The sequence below is a fragment of the Mirounga leonina genome, unplaced genomic scaffold (genome assembly GCF_011800145.1).
Source record: "Mirounga leonina isolate KUSES-001 unplaced genomic scaffold, KU_Mleo_1.0 Mir_125, whole genome shotgun sequence".
In the NCBI taxonomy this organism is placed as follows: Eukaryota; Metazoa; Chordata; class Mammalia; order Carnivora; family Phocidae; genus Mirounga; species Mirounga leonina.
The window spans coordinates 64,809,729-64,826,209 of NW_023270305.1; the positions used below are offsets into that span (position 1 = coordinate 64,809,729).

The window sequence follows — 16,481 nt, forward strand, 5'->3', positions numbered from 1 at the left end:
GAGGGGATGGCGACAGGTGTGGCAAATGCACCCAAGGGGGAATTATCTCTTTAAAGGACAGTAATTAGTAATTCCGCCTGATGGCTGTGCGGTGCTGTTCTAATGAAGAGTTCTATTTTTACAGAAAACACATAATTGAGTGAAAAAGCAGGCTATTCTTTGAGTCGGGCGGCCACGCCTCTGTAAAGTCTAATTTCCCAGGGCCGGGAGGCCAGAGCCTGCACACCGCATGGAGAAACACAAGGGGTGGGCCCCATCCTCCGCGCCCCGCGTCCGACTCGGAGCTGAGAAACAGGCTCCGCGTCGGATGACCCAAGTTCAAACCCCGGTTTCCCCTTCTTCTAGCCATGGGGCCTCCAGGGCAAGTCCTTTTACCTTCTCAGAACTTTAGTTTTGTATCCGTAAAATGGGAATGACAGTATCTGTACACCCAGGGGTGGGGGTCGGGGTGGGGGTGGGGCTCTTCTGTGGGAAAAAAATGTGCAGAAAGGCCTAGCGGGGGGCTCGCACTTCATAAAGTGCCCAATCCAGGTTTGCCCCACTTGCCATCATTTACCCAGGCCTGATCGTGTACAGCTGCTTACTTATGCCCTCCTGTGTAAAGTGGGAGTAACGGGGGGCGGTTGCTCTTCCTCCCCGGGTCCCTGAGGAGAGGAGGACTTAAAGCTTGAGGGGTCCAGAGTAGTGCCTGCCACCAAGAGCAAGCACTGGGCGTACTGCTCTCTTATTATCATCAAAGCTCATGGGGTTCAAGCTTCTCAGGGCTGTTCAGCCTGCCTGCCACCTGGCTTGGGTTCTAGCCCCCGCTCTCTGCCCTGTACCAGCTGTCTGGCCTTGAGATACCATCTAGCTTTTAGCTTTCCCAGTTTTTTCAAGTAGGAGGGCTGTAAAGAGCAGAAAATAAACACACCCAAGCAAGAAAACAGGGTAAGTGGAGTGAAGGCTGTAAGATGCCAACATCTGTGTGGGGTCCCTCCTTCCCCCCAGAGCAACGAACTAAACCACTCCCACGGTCTACCCGTCGGAGGGTCTACTGGGGTGCGCTGGGCGTCCAGCCGTGGGGCCCCCGCAGGGAGGAGGCGGGGGCAGGGTGTAGGCCACGGTCTCTGCTCCAAAGGGGAAGTTCAAACAGTGTATCTAAGGCAATCAGGAAACAAACCAGAAGAGAATCCAGTGCTCAATTGAGTAGTTCAGGTTTCAGTTTGACCAACCGGGATGAGGGGTGGGAGGCTTCTAGGCAAAGTGGAACGGGTGGGCTGGCCCAGCAGGGGTGACAGCTTGGAGCCGGTGCAGACGCCCCACCCCTAGTATGGGATGGGGGCAAGGAAGGAGCAGGCCACCCCCTCACCCCCATTCAGGCTGGAGTCATCTGGCTCCAACACCTGGCTCTACCCAGTGGCCCAGGAAGCCAGGCAGGTGCAGGGCGATACGCGTCGCACACACTCCTCCAAATTCCACGCCTTTGGGAGACTCCACCAGGGAAAATAACTGGTTAAACTCACACACATGCTCTTTGAGGGTCTTATTTTAAAGTGACTCTAACAGGTGACCTCCCTGAAAGGCAGAAGGCCAGAGTGAAGCCCAGCTTTCTCACCTTCCTAGAGACTAACCCCCAACATGGAAGCGACCCTGACGGCGGCTCTTGGCCCTAAAAACCAATGATTTCCCCTTGGGTCTGGAGCTTTAACTGACCTATGTTCCCTCATCTTTTGAGGCTCACACTGATCCACCACCTCTTAATGAATTCATTCAAAATGAACTAACTTTGAAGTATGAAACATCAACAGCCAGCGAGCTTCTGCTTCCAGAAATGAGCCCCTCCTTGCTTCAAAGGCCCTGCCCCGCCTGGAGAACAGCCTCAGGGCATTTCTGAGAGCAAGCCTGCACCTAAGCACGCCTGTGGCCGGCTGGATGGCTAGGCATTCTTATCTGTGCTGACCCACGGCTGACCCAGCAGGCCTCCAGGCCCTGCTTCCTTCAGCTGCTGCCTACCTCAGTTATCTCCAGCTGACTCTCCAAACACAAACGCAGGATCTTGACAGATAAGAATACAAACCCTGCAGAGCCTTTCCATGACCATTCAGGAACATCCAGAGAGAAGGTCTAGGTAGAAGAAAGGTAGGGTCCCAGCCTGGTGTAAATCACTGAGAAGCAAACACCCTGGTCTTGATCTGTAACCTCTGCCCACTGAGCAGAACCCTGGGGGACCCAAAGACCACCCACTGCAGAGGGGAGGCCAGCCGGGCCTCATGGGCAAGAATGCCCTCTCTCCCTGGGGCGGAAAGGCTTTGTCTTGGGGCTGGGCCGCAGTGCCTGCCTCCCGCAAATGTTGTAGGCTGGGAGATGAGGGAGTGAGGATCAGGAAACAAAGAGCTAAAATCACTTCAAAACAAATTAAGAATAACTTTGGGAAAAAAAACAAAAACAAAAAACACTGCAAATAATACCTTCCTTTCCCCTTCTCTTCCTGAAACCAAACAAGCTGGGTCATCGACCCTCCTGTCTGAGCATAAGCAGACTGGCAGGGGGAGACCGAGGCCCCCGACTGTAGTGTCCCACGGAGCAAGATCACAGGAGGCTCCACAGAACAACAGCAAAGGGAAATGCTGAATGTCAAACCAGCTTAGCTGATGAGGAACTGACCTTTGGGGAAGAAAGCGTTGGTGCCAGTCATTCTGCCGGGCTTAGCACTTCCCTCAGCCCCAGGGCCTGCAAGTTTAACCCCTGGCTCCTGTCCTCACTCTGGGGGGGCTGTTCGAGCCAGACATGTGTAACGAATCTGGCAAAGTGATAAACTATGTTTGTGCTAATACCTTCGATTCCAGCCCCCTCACTGGAGTGTGGGTGTTGGTATTTTAAGTGTCTTTTTGATCTACTACAAGTCCTTAATAAGAGCCATCCAATAAACACACTGGGTTTAAGTCAGAAATGTTAACACAGTCCCGGGACGCCAATCCTTCTGCCTAGTGGAAGGCACCAACAGAAATAACCTGAGAAAAAGGTGAGGCAGGCCAGGTAGATCAGAGACGTGCCCTTGAGGCCAGTTAGCCTCAGCCAGAACCAGCCAAGGTCTGGCCCCAGCTCAGCCTAGTTATCAGCTCGAACATTTTCCAAAACAGCCTAGGTTTCCTGGGGGAGATGGCTGCGCGACAGTCTGTTTACACACGGCGAGTTCCAGCTTGCAGAGAGGGCCGTATTATTCCTGCGCTGGGGGCTCTGACACACCATCCCCTAGGATCTCCCAAGTCCCACAGGACCTGGGCTGGGCCGGGCGGAAACTCCCGCAAGGGCCTAATGGGACCCCCAGGGTGGGGCGGGAGGAGGTGGTCTTGCCAGTTGCCTCCGCTGCCACCCGCCAGTCTACCCATGGTCTGGGTTTTTCAAAACCAGTCTGGCCGGCTGCCAGGTCTGGGTGGGGGCGGTGACTGACAGACTGGTTACTGGAAAGCTCCCATCATGAAGCCTAGGAATTTTGTTTGGTTACCATGGTGACCTTCACTACAAGCGCACTGACTAAAGCACAAGGAATCTGTTACCTAAAACCAGGGCCCCTGGAGCCCCAGCTTCAGAAGCCATGCTTATCAGTGGCCTGTTCCCCTTGACCCCATACCCCTGCCCCCCCCGCCCAGCCGCCCCGAGCCTCCCAGCCGCGTTCCGTGGCCAGGACTAGCACAGGCAGCCGGGAGCTCACACAGGACGAGACCACGCACATTCCGGCCCACCGGGCCTGGCTTGGACACCGGCTCTAAATAGGGAGTTTGCTGCCCCCCTGAGGCCCCCTGCAGGCCGGCCAGGGACGGCCCGGCCAGCACATGTGTCCAGGACTTGGTGGGAAGCCCTCAGGATCTCAGGACGCTGCGCAACGTGTCTGGTTGCCCCCGTGCCAAGTTCACACTGTCCCCGCGGGGCCGTCGGTCTCTGCCTCATCACGTTTCTGCCTTTTAAACCCAAGCTCCGTTAACTAAAGGTCATCCCGCAGCACGCAAATCAAGATCCTCTTTGCTTTGCTTTCTAATCCCTGAATTCAGGGGGATTTTCAGAAATTCAGCTCCACAAGGGCTGGGTTTTTCTCCAGCAGTGTTCAGCCTGCCTGGCAGAACGGTGGCCTCCTGTGCAGCTGAGGAGCTCCCACACCTGTCACGGGGCTTGCCGCCTCTGCCCGCGCCTCCCGGGCCTGGCACGAACGGCGCCCTCCCCCAGCTCTGCGCCCACTACGCAGCCCGCCCTCGGGTCCCACGCGGCTGGTGCGCTGCCTTCCAGACCCCTCCATGCTGCCGCCCTCGAACACGCTTCTAAACCCACCGCCAGACCTTCTTTTGTCTGGGTCTCGCCACAGGCCTTGGAGGCAGAGGCAGGTAGGGCAGATGTCAGGGTGTGGCATTTGGGCAAGCTGCTGGAGGTGGCACAGGTGAGAGACAGCACGACCGGGAGGGCAGGAGCCCCACTGTGACCCTCACATGGGGAGAAGCTCACATGGAAAGGGCTCCATTCCGCCCACTGGCCGCCCCCCCCCCGGGCCCCGTGCCAGACCCCCTCCTCCCTCGACACTGGCCTTTCAGCCTCTTCCTTCACTAAGACAGCCGCTGGGAGCCAACGCACGACAAGAGCCTCTGAAAAGCCTCAGCCCCTCAGAGCAGCCTTCAGGGCCAGGGCGGGGCGGGGGGGGGGCTCCCGGTGGCATACAGACCTCGGGCTCTCACATGGAGACCTCGCTGGGGACACGGAGGCCAGGCTGAAGGGAGATGGATTTTGTTTTGTTTTGCGGCCATGGTGTTTACTGGCCCGGCTGGTGACCTATCTGCTGTGGCAACAGCTGGAGCCTCACGCCGCTTGTTCTGGCGCGGGGAGCAGCTAGAGAAGCAGGGCGCAGTCTCCGTGGAAGAGCAATGACATTTTTCAGTGATCCCTGGCCAGTAACGGGCTCAGTGACATTTCCTGCTAATCCACACGTTTCTGTACTCTGCCGTCCCATCTGTGGGGAATCAGTCGTGCCTTATTCGCAAAGAGCCGTGGTCATGCTCTATGGTCACTCTGACAGAGCTGTGGTCAGTGGATTTTCCACACCCCCTCCCAACCTCCTGTATATATGTATTGTTTTTAAGGGTTGATTTTTTTTTTTTTTTTTTTTTTTTTTAAAGATAGCAGAAGGGGCGCCTGGGTGGCTCAGTCATTAAGCGTCTGCCTTCGGCTCAGGTCATGATCCCAGGGTCCTGGGATCAAGCCCCACATCGGGCTCTCTACTCAGTGGGAAGCCTGCTTCTCCCTCTCCCACTCCCCCTGCTTGTGTTCCCTCTCTCGCTGTCTCTCTCTCTGTCAAATAAATAAAATCTTTAAAAAAAATAAAATAAAATAAAGATAGCAGAAATGTATTGTCTCACAGTTTAGGAGGCCAGTCGCGCCCTTATTTTTTTTAGTTAGTTCTGTAGCCTTTTAGGCCTGGCTTCAATCAGGACAGGGGTCCTCATGGCCCTGGAGGGGAGGGGCTCACGGGGGCTTCGAGATAAAGAATCTGCCACTGCTTCTCTATCCCTACTGTCCCCACATGGGCAGACTTTGCAGAGTGAGGCACTACGGAGAATGGGATGCTCTGGTCCCCTTTCTGCAGTGACACAAAACAGAAGAACCCTAGGGCTGGGACTCAAACTCTTTCCCTCCTTGGGCTTGGACCTCAGAGAGGTCTCCCTGCTGCCAGCCCCATGGCCCGAGCTCCTGATGCCCTAGCAGTGACCTTGTGGTGTCTGGATGGGGCAGCTCTGTTCTCATGCAGAACCTGCCCCTTCAGAAGGCTCCTGCTAGCAGAAATAGGGACACAGGTGACACAGAGGGGCACAGTTATCCTACAAATTGACCACGAACACAGTCTGCACTGGGGAGGGGCTTGTCACCTGTTTTGGGTTTAGGGTTCCATAGAGCATCTGGTGAAAGCCATCTCCCTGGACCCAGGCACATAGGCACAACTCTTAGGGTTCAGGTCTAGGCATTCTTGGAAGCCCAGAAGCCCACCCATGGGCCTCACGAGGGGGAGTCACCAACCTTGGCAAGGACCACCTCTCCCCACCCCCCACGAAGACACTTTCAGCAAGTGAAGCATCTCCTTGTGAAGGAGTCGGCCCCTGAGTGAGGTGGGGGCAGGAGGGAGGGAGCACCCTTGAGGGGAAGGGCGCACACACTACCGACAAGGGGGAGGAAGACTGGGGAGAAGGGGGCTTCCTCACCCAGCCCAGGAGCCCAGGAGGCACCTCCCCTGAGGTGGGCTGGGGGTTGAGGGAGAGCCAGAGCGCTGCCCTCCAGACCCAACACTCCTCCCTTCCCCACAAGCTGTGGGCTGCAAGCAGACTTTGAAAAAGTGCCGTTAGCCTCCCCACATCAGGCCAGGGGACGTGATTCTGCCAGCAGAAAGCATTCGGCCCAAAATTAGGAAGAGACACTGCAGCAAGATGCCAGACGCTGGAATGGGAGGCTCCTTGCTGGGACTGGGGGCCCGAGGAAGGGCCAGGTGGGCAGCATGAGAATCCCCTGCCCCATTTCCATCAGGACAGCTCTGTTCCCCTCTGCTCCCAGATAGTCTCCACTGGCAGGTGACATTGCACTTGGGAAAAGGACTGGCTGGTCAAACAACATCTGATGGCAGGCCCAGCCTCTCTTTCTTGGGACACACACTCTGACCTGGGGCAGGGCCAGAACCCCTCCCCACTCTAGGAGTCTAAGATTTTCCTCTGCACAGTTTTTGTTTCCATCAAAGCCTAACTGACAATAGAGTAAACACACACACACACGTGTGCGTCCACACACACACGTGCGTCCACACACACGTGCACACGCATGGCTGGCAGCAGTGGGTCAGACTCTGCCTGACAGTCATGAGAGTGGAGCTTGGGAAAAAGCGAGGTAACTGGTACTGGGAGAGGAGGACCTTTGTCCTGTGTATATTTTCACTAGAAGTAAATAAATAAATAAATAAATAAATAAATAAACTTCTACACAGTAGGTGTTGCTGTATTGTGCTTGGGATTAATGAGACAAGGGAACTCATCTCTTGTCCACACACACTATTTTATGTTTTAGTATTCCCTAAACTACATGCCTTTATAAGGGAACTGATTTCAATTTTAGTAATCTCCCAAATGCAGGGCTGAGGCCAAGAGTCGGGGCCATCTCCTGAATGTAAATGGGCTCTGTCGAGTTGGCCATGCATCAGCTCTGCTTACACCTGGCTGTGGGCACCTGAGCCCCACCTGAGACAGGACGGCAGAGGACAGGAAGGGTCAGGAGTCAGGGTGCTGTGGGCAGAGGCTCAGTGTGGACTAGGTGAAGCAGGGCTGACCTGCAGGGGGAACGCCGCCCTTGGCTTTATTCACTGGGGCCTGCTCTTCAGTGGGGCACACTGGGAAGCTTATCATAAGGGCTCTCTGCTGCTCCCAAAACACCCTTCTTAGCCTTGGTGAGGACAAAGTCATCCTGTAAGGTCTGCAGGCAAAGCTACCCATGGCATCCTCTGAAGGAGCCAACGGCACAGGAAAGCCAGCTCTGTCCCCGATGAGCTAGGGACGGACAGAGGCAGATGCCCAGGCTCTGCACATGAAGGGAGGAACCTCCTTGGGCTGGGATAATTGCAGCTTCCCTTTATCACCTAACACGGCTGTGGGGCCCACCAATTTCCCCTGATGCTTTGTGAGCCCCCCTCCAGGGAGCCAGCACCATGCTTCTTTCTGCTCTCTGAAGCAAGACAGCCCCTGGCTGGCTCTAAATAGCCCTTCTTCAGGCCCGAAGGGGGAATATGGTGGGAATGGGGGTGCTCAGGGTCCCCTCATCCTGGGCTCACAGGGATCAGAGAAACAAGGTCTATTATACCCAGTGTCACATGCCTTGGGGGAAGAGGGCAGAAATCCAAAGATGACAACCCTCCTCATTCCCTCCTGCAGAGCAATGCACCCTCCTGCCTCATCTGGCCCAGCACAGCTCTTGTTCCCCAGTGTCCTGGTTGGGTGGCAGTGGGTCCTCCATGTAATAGGTGGAGGCAGGAAAGTCTCATCCTGCCACACCCACCATGGCCTGGGCCAAATGCAGCGTGAACCCTGCTCTAAAGAGAGGGGCATCTAGGCAGTGGGGCCTGGTGGGGGGGATGTGGAGCTGCTGAGGATGGAGGGAGAGGCCAGGACTGCTCTGGAAGGAGAGAACCCCTTTCCCCCAATGCCCGTGGCCTGCTTGGAGGAAGGGAGATGGCTCACCTGGCCTCCGCCAGCCCAGCCAGCGTTAGAAGCTCATCCTTGGCTGGCTGTGCCAGGGTTATGATTAAGTTACACAAGTTAGTGTCCCCATGTGGCTCAGATGCAGAGCCCAGGGCGGGGTGGAAGCAGCTCGAGCATGTGCACTTGAACACAGTCTCCTCTGTGGTCCACGTAGCCCCCGTGGGGCCCGCAGCTGCTGCACAGAGCTCGCCACTCCCCGCCGGCGCCTCCTGGCACTCAACGCCAGAGCCCTTCTCTGACCCCACGGGGCCTTGCCCCACCTTGCCCCTCCAGCCAGGGGGTGTGCATGCAGTAGGCACTTAATCAGTGTGTGGCAGGGTGGGGGTGTGCAAGGGCACCCGTCTGCGGCAGGCCAGCCCCCAGCCCCCAGCCGTGTCCACAGGAAACTCACTTGAAGTTCTCGGGATACTCCGTGATGGCCATGTTGACCACGTCCAGGGCATGCTGGTAGTGCTTCTGGGCCGAGAAGAGGAGCGCCAGCAGGTGGAGAGCGTTGGCATCATCCCGGCACACTTTCAGGGCCTCCTGCAGCTGCTCCATGGCGCTGGAGATCTGCCCGAGAAGACTGCCAGCTTAGTGACCTTCTCCAAGGCCCAACCTTCCCCCCCAGGATCCTGGGGGGCGGGGCTGGTGCTCTGACGAGAAAACACAGCCCTAAGTACCACGGTGAGAGGGATCTGCTGTCCCAAGTCAGGCTCGGGCAGCCAGCTGCTGCTCGGGGGTAAAGAGGAGCAGGTTTATGGTGCAGCACAGAGGATCTGGGTGGATGCGGGGCTCTATGGAGGCCACCCAGGTCCCTGTGTGCAGGCCTAGAGGTGGTCTCTCCTCCGCACCTGTGCATGTAGGGATGGAGGCTGACACACAAACGCCTCTTCCGACCCAGAGGCCCACCGCGGCCAGAGCTTCGGCTCTGGGGTCAGGTGGGGGCATGGATGCCAGACCTGCCACTCCCTAGCTGGAGCCTTCGGGTGACCTCTCTGAGCTGCAGTTCTTAGCTACAACATGAGGAGGACGGTCCTGCCTGTGCCAGTGGCCGCGAGGGCAAGATGACGTAAGAGAACGTTCTGCACAGTCCTGCACGTGTGTGAGACATGCCTGTCCCTCCTCAAGCCCCCAGAGCCCAGGCAGCCGTGGAGCAGTAAGACGCTCCCTTCTCATCCTGAGGGCTGTGTTCTCTCATGCCCTCGGGGCTGGAGACTTCCTCGGCTCCTGCAACTCTCTCCACATGGGGGCCCTATCCTGCCAGGAACCTCGGGAGTCTTTTCTAGAAAGTCTTGCTCCTTACCACACCTCAGACAGGGGCCGCCCGTGCTCCCCGAGGGGGCCTATGGTGCAGGCCAGCTGGGGCCTTCGGTCCCTGGCCCGCTCTCCCCCCAGCCTCTGCGCACGCGGTGAGGCCTAGTGCCAGGCCCGGACTCCGCCCACGGGAACCTCCTTTTATGGAAAGTTCAAGGAAAGGGAAGGAAGCCAGGTTACCGTGGCCACTGGTTCAGCTTGCCCGTGATTCTGCAGGGTGAAGCCCATTATCCTGGGCCGAGTATCCAAACTCACAGCTGTCATTACTCAGCTGTCACGTGCTCTGAGCAGGATAGGCTGGCAGCTATCAGACTCAGGTGGGCCAGGTCTAGCTGAGAGCCCATGCAAGGGTCCTCAGCTCCCTGGGGCTCCCAAGATCTGGGGTCCCCCAGGAAACTGAGTGCCAGGCTCCACTGGCCTGGCCCCGCCATCTCTCTGGGAGGACAGACACCATTCATCAGAGGTGGCTGAATAATTCAAGATTTTAAAAAATGTATCACCGAAGGTTTATCATGAAGTTGATTGGCAAGAGAAGGACCGATGCTTTTATAGAGGGCTAAAAATAAAGTGCTCTCAGGTATTTGCGCCTGTGTTCTTTGGAACACCAGAGCAGAGTGATGTTCTTTGGGGAGAGTGGCGGAGAGGTTCCAAGGGCCTCACCCCGGACCTGGAAGTCAGGAGCCCCATGGGGAAAGCTTGGTGGAAGGTGAGGACATAAATGCTTCCTGCGGTCACTCAGCAACTTCTCAGGAGACCGAACTCTTCAAGGGGGCCTGAGGGCAGAGAATAATCCCTTCCTGTGTGCCCACCATGGGCTTTACCATATTTTCTGACTCAATCCTTACTGGGTCCCTCGGAGGTGCAGTACGAAGGTGCTCACTCAACAGACAAGAAAACAGGGACTCAGAGGTCAAGTCCCTTGCAAAGGGTCACGTGGCTGAGCAAAGCAGGAGCAGCTCCACAGCCCTCAGGGACCTGGGAGTTAGGAAATGTGACAACCCACCTGGCGGATGAGGGCCAGCTGCAGGGAGACATAGAGGATGACTTGGGGGTCACCGGGCGCCAGCTGCTGGGCTCTGTATGGGGAGAGGGAGTGACAGGTCAGTGAGCAAGGACTGAGCACCTGCTGTGTGACGTGGGCCTCCAGCTTGCCAGCCCTCTGCTGGGTGCTGCAGGGCGATATGTCGGGTGTTCTCAGAGGGTGCCCGGCGGGGGAGGATGGTGGCAGCAGCCCGTGGGCGGCAGGCTCCAGGAGAGCTGGCTGAGGCCCTGTGGTGGCCTTGTACAGAGCCTGGAGCCTGACCTCCCCACCCTAAGACAGAAGGGAACACTCCTGCAGGTTGAGGGACTGGGAATGGCCTCTCTGGGAGAGAAGCCTTGGGAATGAAGTGCTGGCTCTTGGTAGCTCAGCGGGGACTGGCCCGGATGGGACTCTGTTACCTCCCTGGGTTCAGGAACAACCTGCCCCAGAGAGGGGTTGGATGTGCTAATATGTTCCCATAAAGATGGCACAAGGAGTCTAGGGCAGGCCCCAAGCCAGCAGCTTCCACAGCAGTATTCGGGGGGAGTAAGACCCACAGGGCTCAGAGGGCAGAGCCCTGCGTTGGGCCAGAGGAGCGGGCGGAAGGATGCTCAGGTGGGGCCCAAGGCTATGGAGGAGGCAGGGGCTTAGCAAGGATGGGTCTGAGGGAGGGAGGGAGGGCCACCACAGGGGAGGGGCTTCTCTGGCATCCCTTCCCTCCTTCCCTCCAGGACCCTGGCTGCCAGGAAATCTCTGTGAGGACTGGTGTGGGGGGTCCTCACAGGCCTCAAGTCAGAGAGGGGCTGGCAGGAGGCAAACACCAATTTTGAGCCCCTGCTATACTTAAGGCACATATGCAAGGTGCTTTTCTAGCTTTGTCTCACAGAATTCTCACAACAATCATGGGCTCTGATTCCCACGTTAGAGTCCTGAGCTCCAGAGGGGAGGGGCTGAGCCTGGGGGCACCCTACCATCACCGAAGGCTCAGCCTGCCCACCCAACCCCAAAGGCCTGTCCCTGCTTCCCGCGGGAGCTCTCAGAGCCCTGGTTTCCTGTCAATAAAATGGGGCCAGAAACCTTCATTCTGCCTCCAGCAGAGGATTCAGGAAGATAAAGCGCGTGAATGTGCCACCTGGTGCCTCTGCTGGGCCGGGGCCCCGCCTCACCTCTCCAGGGTCTGCAACGCTTTCCGGTGCAACTCATCTTGCTTGGATTTCAGAGTCGCTGCAGGAGACAAGACGGAGACGGAGCCATGAGCGCTTGCTGAAGGGCTGCGGACCCAGCCCTGCCCCATCCCGGGGACACAAGCTCTGCAGGGAGAGGCCCGATGAGGGCCCTATCTGGCAAATGCTTGCACTCAAGCAGCTCTGGACTACTGCCGCCCACCACCCTCGTCACTGGGGGAGGGTGTGGGGTGTCTGCTTGGCCCCAGCTTCCCAGCATGTGTCTTGGCACACCAGCTCCTTCCATTCCTTTGCCTTCTTTGCTACCTGAGCCTTGAGAGAGGCTCCATGGGCTGATGCCTGCCTCCTTGGGCTTACTTACCCACAGGCCTCCTCTTTTTTAACCATTTTTACAATTTTTCAGTGTTAAATTTTAAGGGCAGGCATTTGAAGCCTTAGCTGCACACGGAACCACCTGGTAAGTTTTAAAATGACTGTCACCCAGGTCCCAGCCCAGCCCTGGTCAGATTACTCTTCCAGGTTTAGTCTGCACGGGACCCCATCGCTCCCCTGCCTGCAAGCACACAGAAGTAGGTGGGCTGCCTCAGTGCTGGGGGGCCACGCGGCTGAGCTGGCAGGCTTCGGGAAAGGATGCCAGGCTCAGGGCAGGAAGAGTGGAATCCAGCCTCCAAGTACAAGTATAAATTAAACCAACTGTGTACCCAGCACTGTGCCATGTGTCAAGGGAAGTTTAAAAGGCCCCAGAAGGACACAGCAGTGCTGAGGGTAAGAGCAAAACAGGATAAAGACACTGTGGGACCCAGGCGGGCAGCATATTACAGACTGCGAGCACACAGGAATTCCAGAGGAGGGGATCAGCTCTGCTGAGGGGCTGGGGCTGGGCCTTGAAGGGTGCGTCCATGAAGAGGGCATGTGTGAGAGTGATGAAGGCTGGGTAAAAGAGTGGAAATGGGACTGAGGGGTGTGTGAGTGTGTGTACTCACTGGAGATGTGCCAGGCGAGGGGGGGTGGGCACTGGTGGGACGAGATACCCGAGAGGCCACCGGGAAGCCTAAGCCCCCCAAGCAGAGGCTCCAGACCCTGGCACTCACCGTCAGTGGCCTGCAAGCTGTATGTGAGGCCCAGTGCCAGGTAGCCCTTGGCAAGGAACTCCCCGGCTTCCTCCCCGAGGTCGATCACCACCATGGCAAAGCGCTCTGCCTCCTCCAGCTGCAAAGAGGAGAGGCGCAGGTCACTGGGAGGGCTTTCCTGGCCTCGGCATGCAGGCCGCTCAGTCACCAGCCTGGGACACTCAGGACTGCAATTCCTCATGTGTGGGCAGCGTGACCAGAGGCCAGGTGGCTTGTCTGAGACACACCGCCACTAAGTGGAAGAAATCAGGCTGTTTCCTCTGTCAGCGACTCCCTGGACCTCTTCCCTGCAACCCAAGGGCCTGGGCTCAGCGTCACAGGGTACGGCCTCTCACAGGGAAAAGCTTCCCTCTCCCGAGACAGCCTAGCTCCCTAGAGCTCACTCTGCCACGAGCAGGGACCCAGGGCCAGGCCAGTCTGTGACAGCTCCTTTCACCATCTGGCTTCTGTCTGCGCCTGCCCTGTGCAGCAGAGAGAGGGAAGCCAGGGCCGGGGGACAGGCAGGGCCCTGGGCCTGGGTCTTGGGGACACCGCCAACCCTGCAGAATGGGTGGGCTGCCACTCTGGCTCTGTCTGTGAGCTCGCGCCCGGACACGGGGAGCTCATACGTCTCAGGGGAAAAAGGCCCAAGGTTGTTTTTGTCCTGGGAGCAGGAAGAACGGCTCCAGTTGGAAAGGGACCAACCGATGCAGGTCACGTGGGCACACGCCATCACACGTGTCACGTGACACGAAGAGGGGCACGCACAAGGCAGTCCTCACGAGCCGTCTGGGGCACCCACAGCGGTCAGGCCGGTCAGGGAGGCGGGAGACAGCTGGGGGGTCTCCGCCGCGCCCACGCACGGCCCACAGGCCTCTAAGGGCCCAGGAATGTCGTCCGTCCCTGTGCCTATGTACTGACATCAGAGCCACCGAGAACCAAGACTGGCACCACCCCACAGCTAGGGAGCCGAAAGCCCCACTGCCACCCAGACGTCACAGTCACGGCCCCCTGTGTGGGGCATCTTGCCCCCGGCAGAGGCCCATCAAGGAGCTACATTCAACCGGGGAGTGAGATTCAGACCCAAGTCGGCTTCTGGCATTCACGCCAGGGTGGCTCCTGCCCTGCTCTTGTCCTTGCCACCCCATCCTGGCAGGAGAGGGGCAGCTCTGCGCATCTTGTGGCCTGACCACTGGCCACAGCCGGGGCGCCGGTGGCCCCTCCATCCCTGGAATGCGGAGCTGAGACCCTGAGACAGAGGCCATCAGCGGAGGGGAGTTGGGTAAGCCTGCCCTCTGCGCACAGCCAGGGGAAGCTCCATGCAGGAAAAGGACTCAAGGAGCAGAGATCCCACTGTGCCCGGAAGGGAAGCAATAGAACCCAAACACAAGGAAGCAGAGCATGTGAGCTGACAGCCCAGACAGAGATGGCGGGGGCGGGGGGGGGGGTGCTGAATCCCTCTGAGGCCTGTCCTCCATCCCTGCCTAAGCCCGCCTGATGCATGCTGACCAGGGCAGTGCTCCAGCCCCCTCATGGCGGTGCTCCGGCTGCTGGCCTGGGCAGCGGGCCACCTCCGGGTTGGGGGGCTGGTCACTGAGAGGAGTAGGGAGTCTAAGGACCTAAGCTCTGACACCATCAGGCCCCAGGACTCAAGGTTTGGGGGAGGCCGTAGCTCAGGAAACCCCTCTGCTGCCTGCTGCCCAGCTTCGGCCGGCCAGGCGGGCCCACGGCTGTAGCGGCTAAGATCCGTGTCCTGCAGCACCTGGCCCAGCGGGCCCTGGGGCAGTGGGGGTGGTTGGGGGGGCCTGGGGGCCTACAGTCAGAGCCAGGTGGAGAGAAAAGCACTGAAAGATGAGCTCCCAGACACAGGCTCTGGTCCTCACCCAGCACCTGACAGCTGCGGAGCCTGGAACAAATCACTTAGTTTCTGTGCCCCAAAGGTCCTCTTCTGCAAAATGGAGACTTGGACCCCTCCCCCTCCAACTGCTCCTCAGCACAGACCTCCACCGAGGCTTCTGCAGCAGCAGGTTCTGTGATGGGCCCAACTGGGGAGCCCCGATGACAAGGGAGGGGGATGCCCGGGTGAGTTCGAATGTAATCCCCGCAGGCTGACCCCATACGACAGGGTGGCTCTTAATTAAGGCTCCACTGTGTGATGTTAGCATGGGGCTAGCGGAGCTCCAAGAGAAGGACAATCATGTGGCTGTGGTTGTCCAAGGAAGACTAAGACTCATGGCAGAGGGGGGACAGGAGTCACCACGAAAAGGGTTAAGTGAGCAAACTGCACCTCCCCCACCCAATATCCCATTGCTGATGCAGCTCATCTCATACACTGTCTTTAGGCATCGTTACGCCCCATTCAAACAGGAGCAGGCTGGTTTATAAACCACCAAGTACAAGTTATAGAACCTAGAAACCTATTGCATCCATGTATATACAGTCTTCCCATGACCATGTCCTTCCACTCAGCAAACGCCAGCTTCTATCTCTTGTAACTCATGTAGGGAAGGTGCTGGGAACAAAGCTCAACAGTTACTGGCAAACAGGGAAAAGTCACTCTCCAGTTCATACACATCATATTCTGGGTTAGTAGAGCTCACCATACTTTAGCTTTGAAAGTGCAAATAGGGGCGCCTGGGTGGCTCAGTTGGTTGAGTGTCCGACTCTTGGTTTCAGCTCAGGTCATGATCTCCAGGTCATGGAATCAAGCCCCACATTGGGTTCTGTTCTGGGTGTGGGGCCTGCTTGGGATTCTCTAACCTCCCTCTCCCTCTGCCCCTACCCACCCCCCTCTCTCCCTCTCTCTAAAAAGTGAAAACAGGGGCACCCTGAGTGGCTCAGTCAGCTGAGCTTCCGACTCTTGGTTTTGGTTCAGGTCATGATCTCAGGGTTGTAGGATCAAGCCCCACACTGGGCTCCATGCTCAGCCGGGAGTCTTCATGAAGATTTTCTCCCGCTGCCCCTCCCCCCAACTTGTGCACTCTCTCTCTCTCTCAAATAAATACATCTTAAAAAAAAAGGTGCAACCATACATCCTTAGCTTGTCCAACCTGTGGCCCACTCTGACCCCCAGGTCAAGAGCCTTCCTCGGCCAGTACTTGCCAGCCTTGTCCATGTAGTTTAAGCACAGTGTCAGCATCTGTCGCAAATCAAACTCATAAAGCTTGAATGTACCGTGCTCACTTCGGCAGTGCATACACAAAGCGTGAATGTACCATTTTCCTACATAGCCAACACTATTTTGGTTTCTATTACCTACTACAAAGCAGGCTTTTTGCATGTGAAGTCACTGCAGGGATAATGAAGGAAAAAAATGATCAATTCTTGTAAGTATGACAATATACACTATGATAACGTATGGTATTAATATACATGGGTGCTCTAACTGGCCAGTGAAAGGAAAAAAAATGGTATCAGAGCAAAAAAACCAAAAAAACAACAAAAACAAAAAACAAAATCAAAAACAAGAAAAAACCCCAAACAAAAACAGACTCAAAATTTACATTTATTTTAAATATATCTTAAAAATTTGTGCATGTATATATTGTATATACTATATATATACACACACACAACACACACACACACACAAATACATACACACACAATGCACCGTTCCCCT

General features: G+C 56.9%; 1 protein-coding gene across 4 annotated transcripts in view; it reads right to left on the reverse strand.

Annotated features, from left to right (window-relative positions):
- TTC7A (tetratricopeptide repeat domain 7A) overlaps window positions 1–16,481 on the reverse strand; it is a 116,891-nt gene that overhangs the window by 33,335 nt on the left and 67,075 nt on the right. For all 4 annotated transcript variants that reach the window (XM_035001621.1, XM_035001623.1, XM_035001624.1 and 1 more), the window contains 4 exons: window positions 12,842–12,959; window positions 11,733–11,790; window positions 10,549–10,621; window positions 8,641–8,801 (listed from right to left, as the gene is read on the reverse strand). In XM_035001621.1, the coding sequence (XP_034857512.1) occupies window positions 8,641–8,801; window positions 10,549–10,621; window positions 11,733–11,790; window positions 12,842–12,959 (410 nt within the window). The remainder of the gene's footprint in view (window positions 1–8,640; window positions 8,802–10,548; window positions 10,622–11,732; window positions 11,791–12,841; window positions 12,960–16,481) is intronic.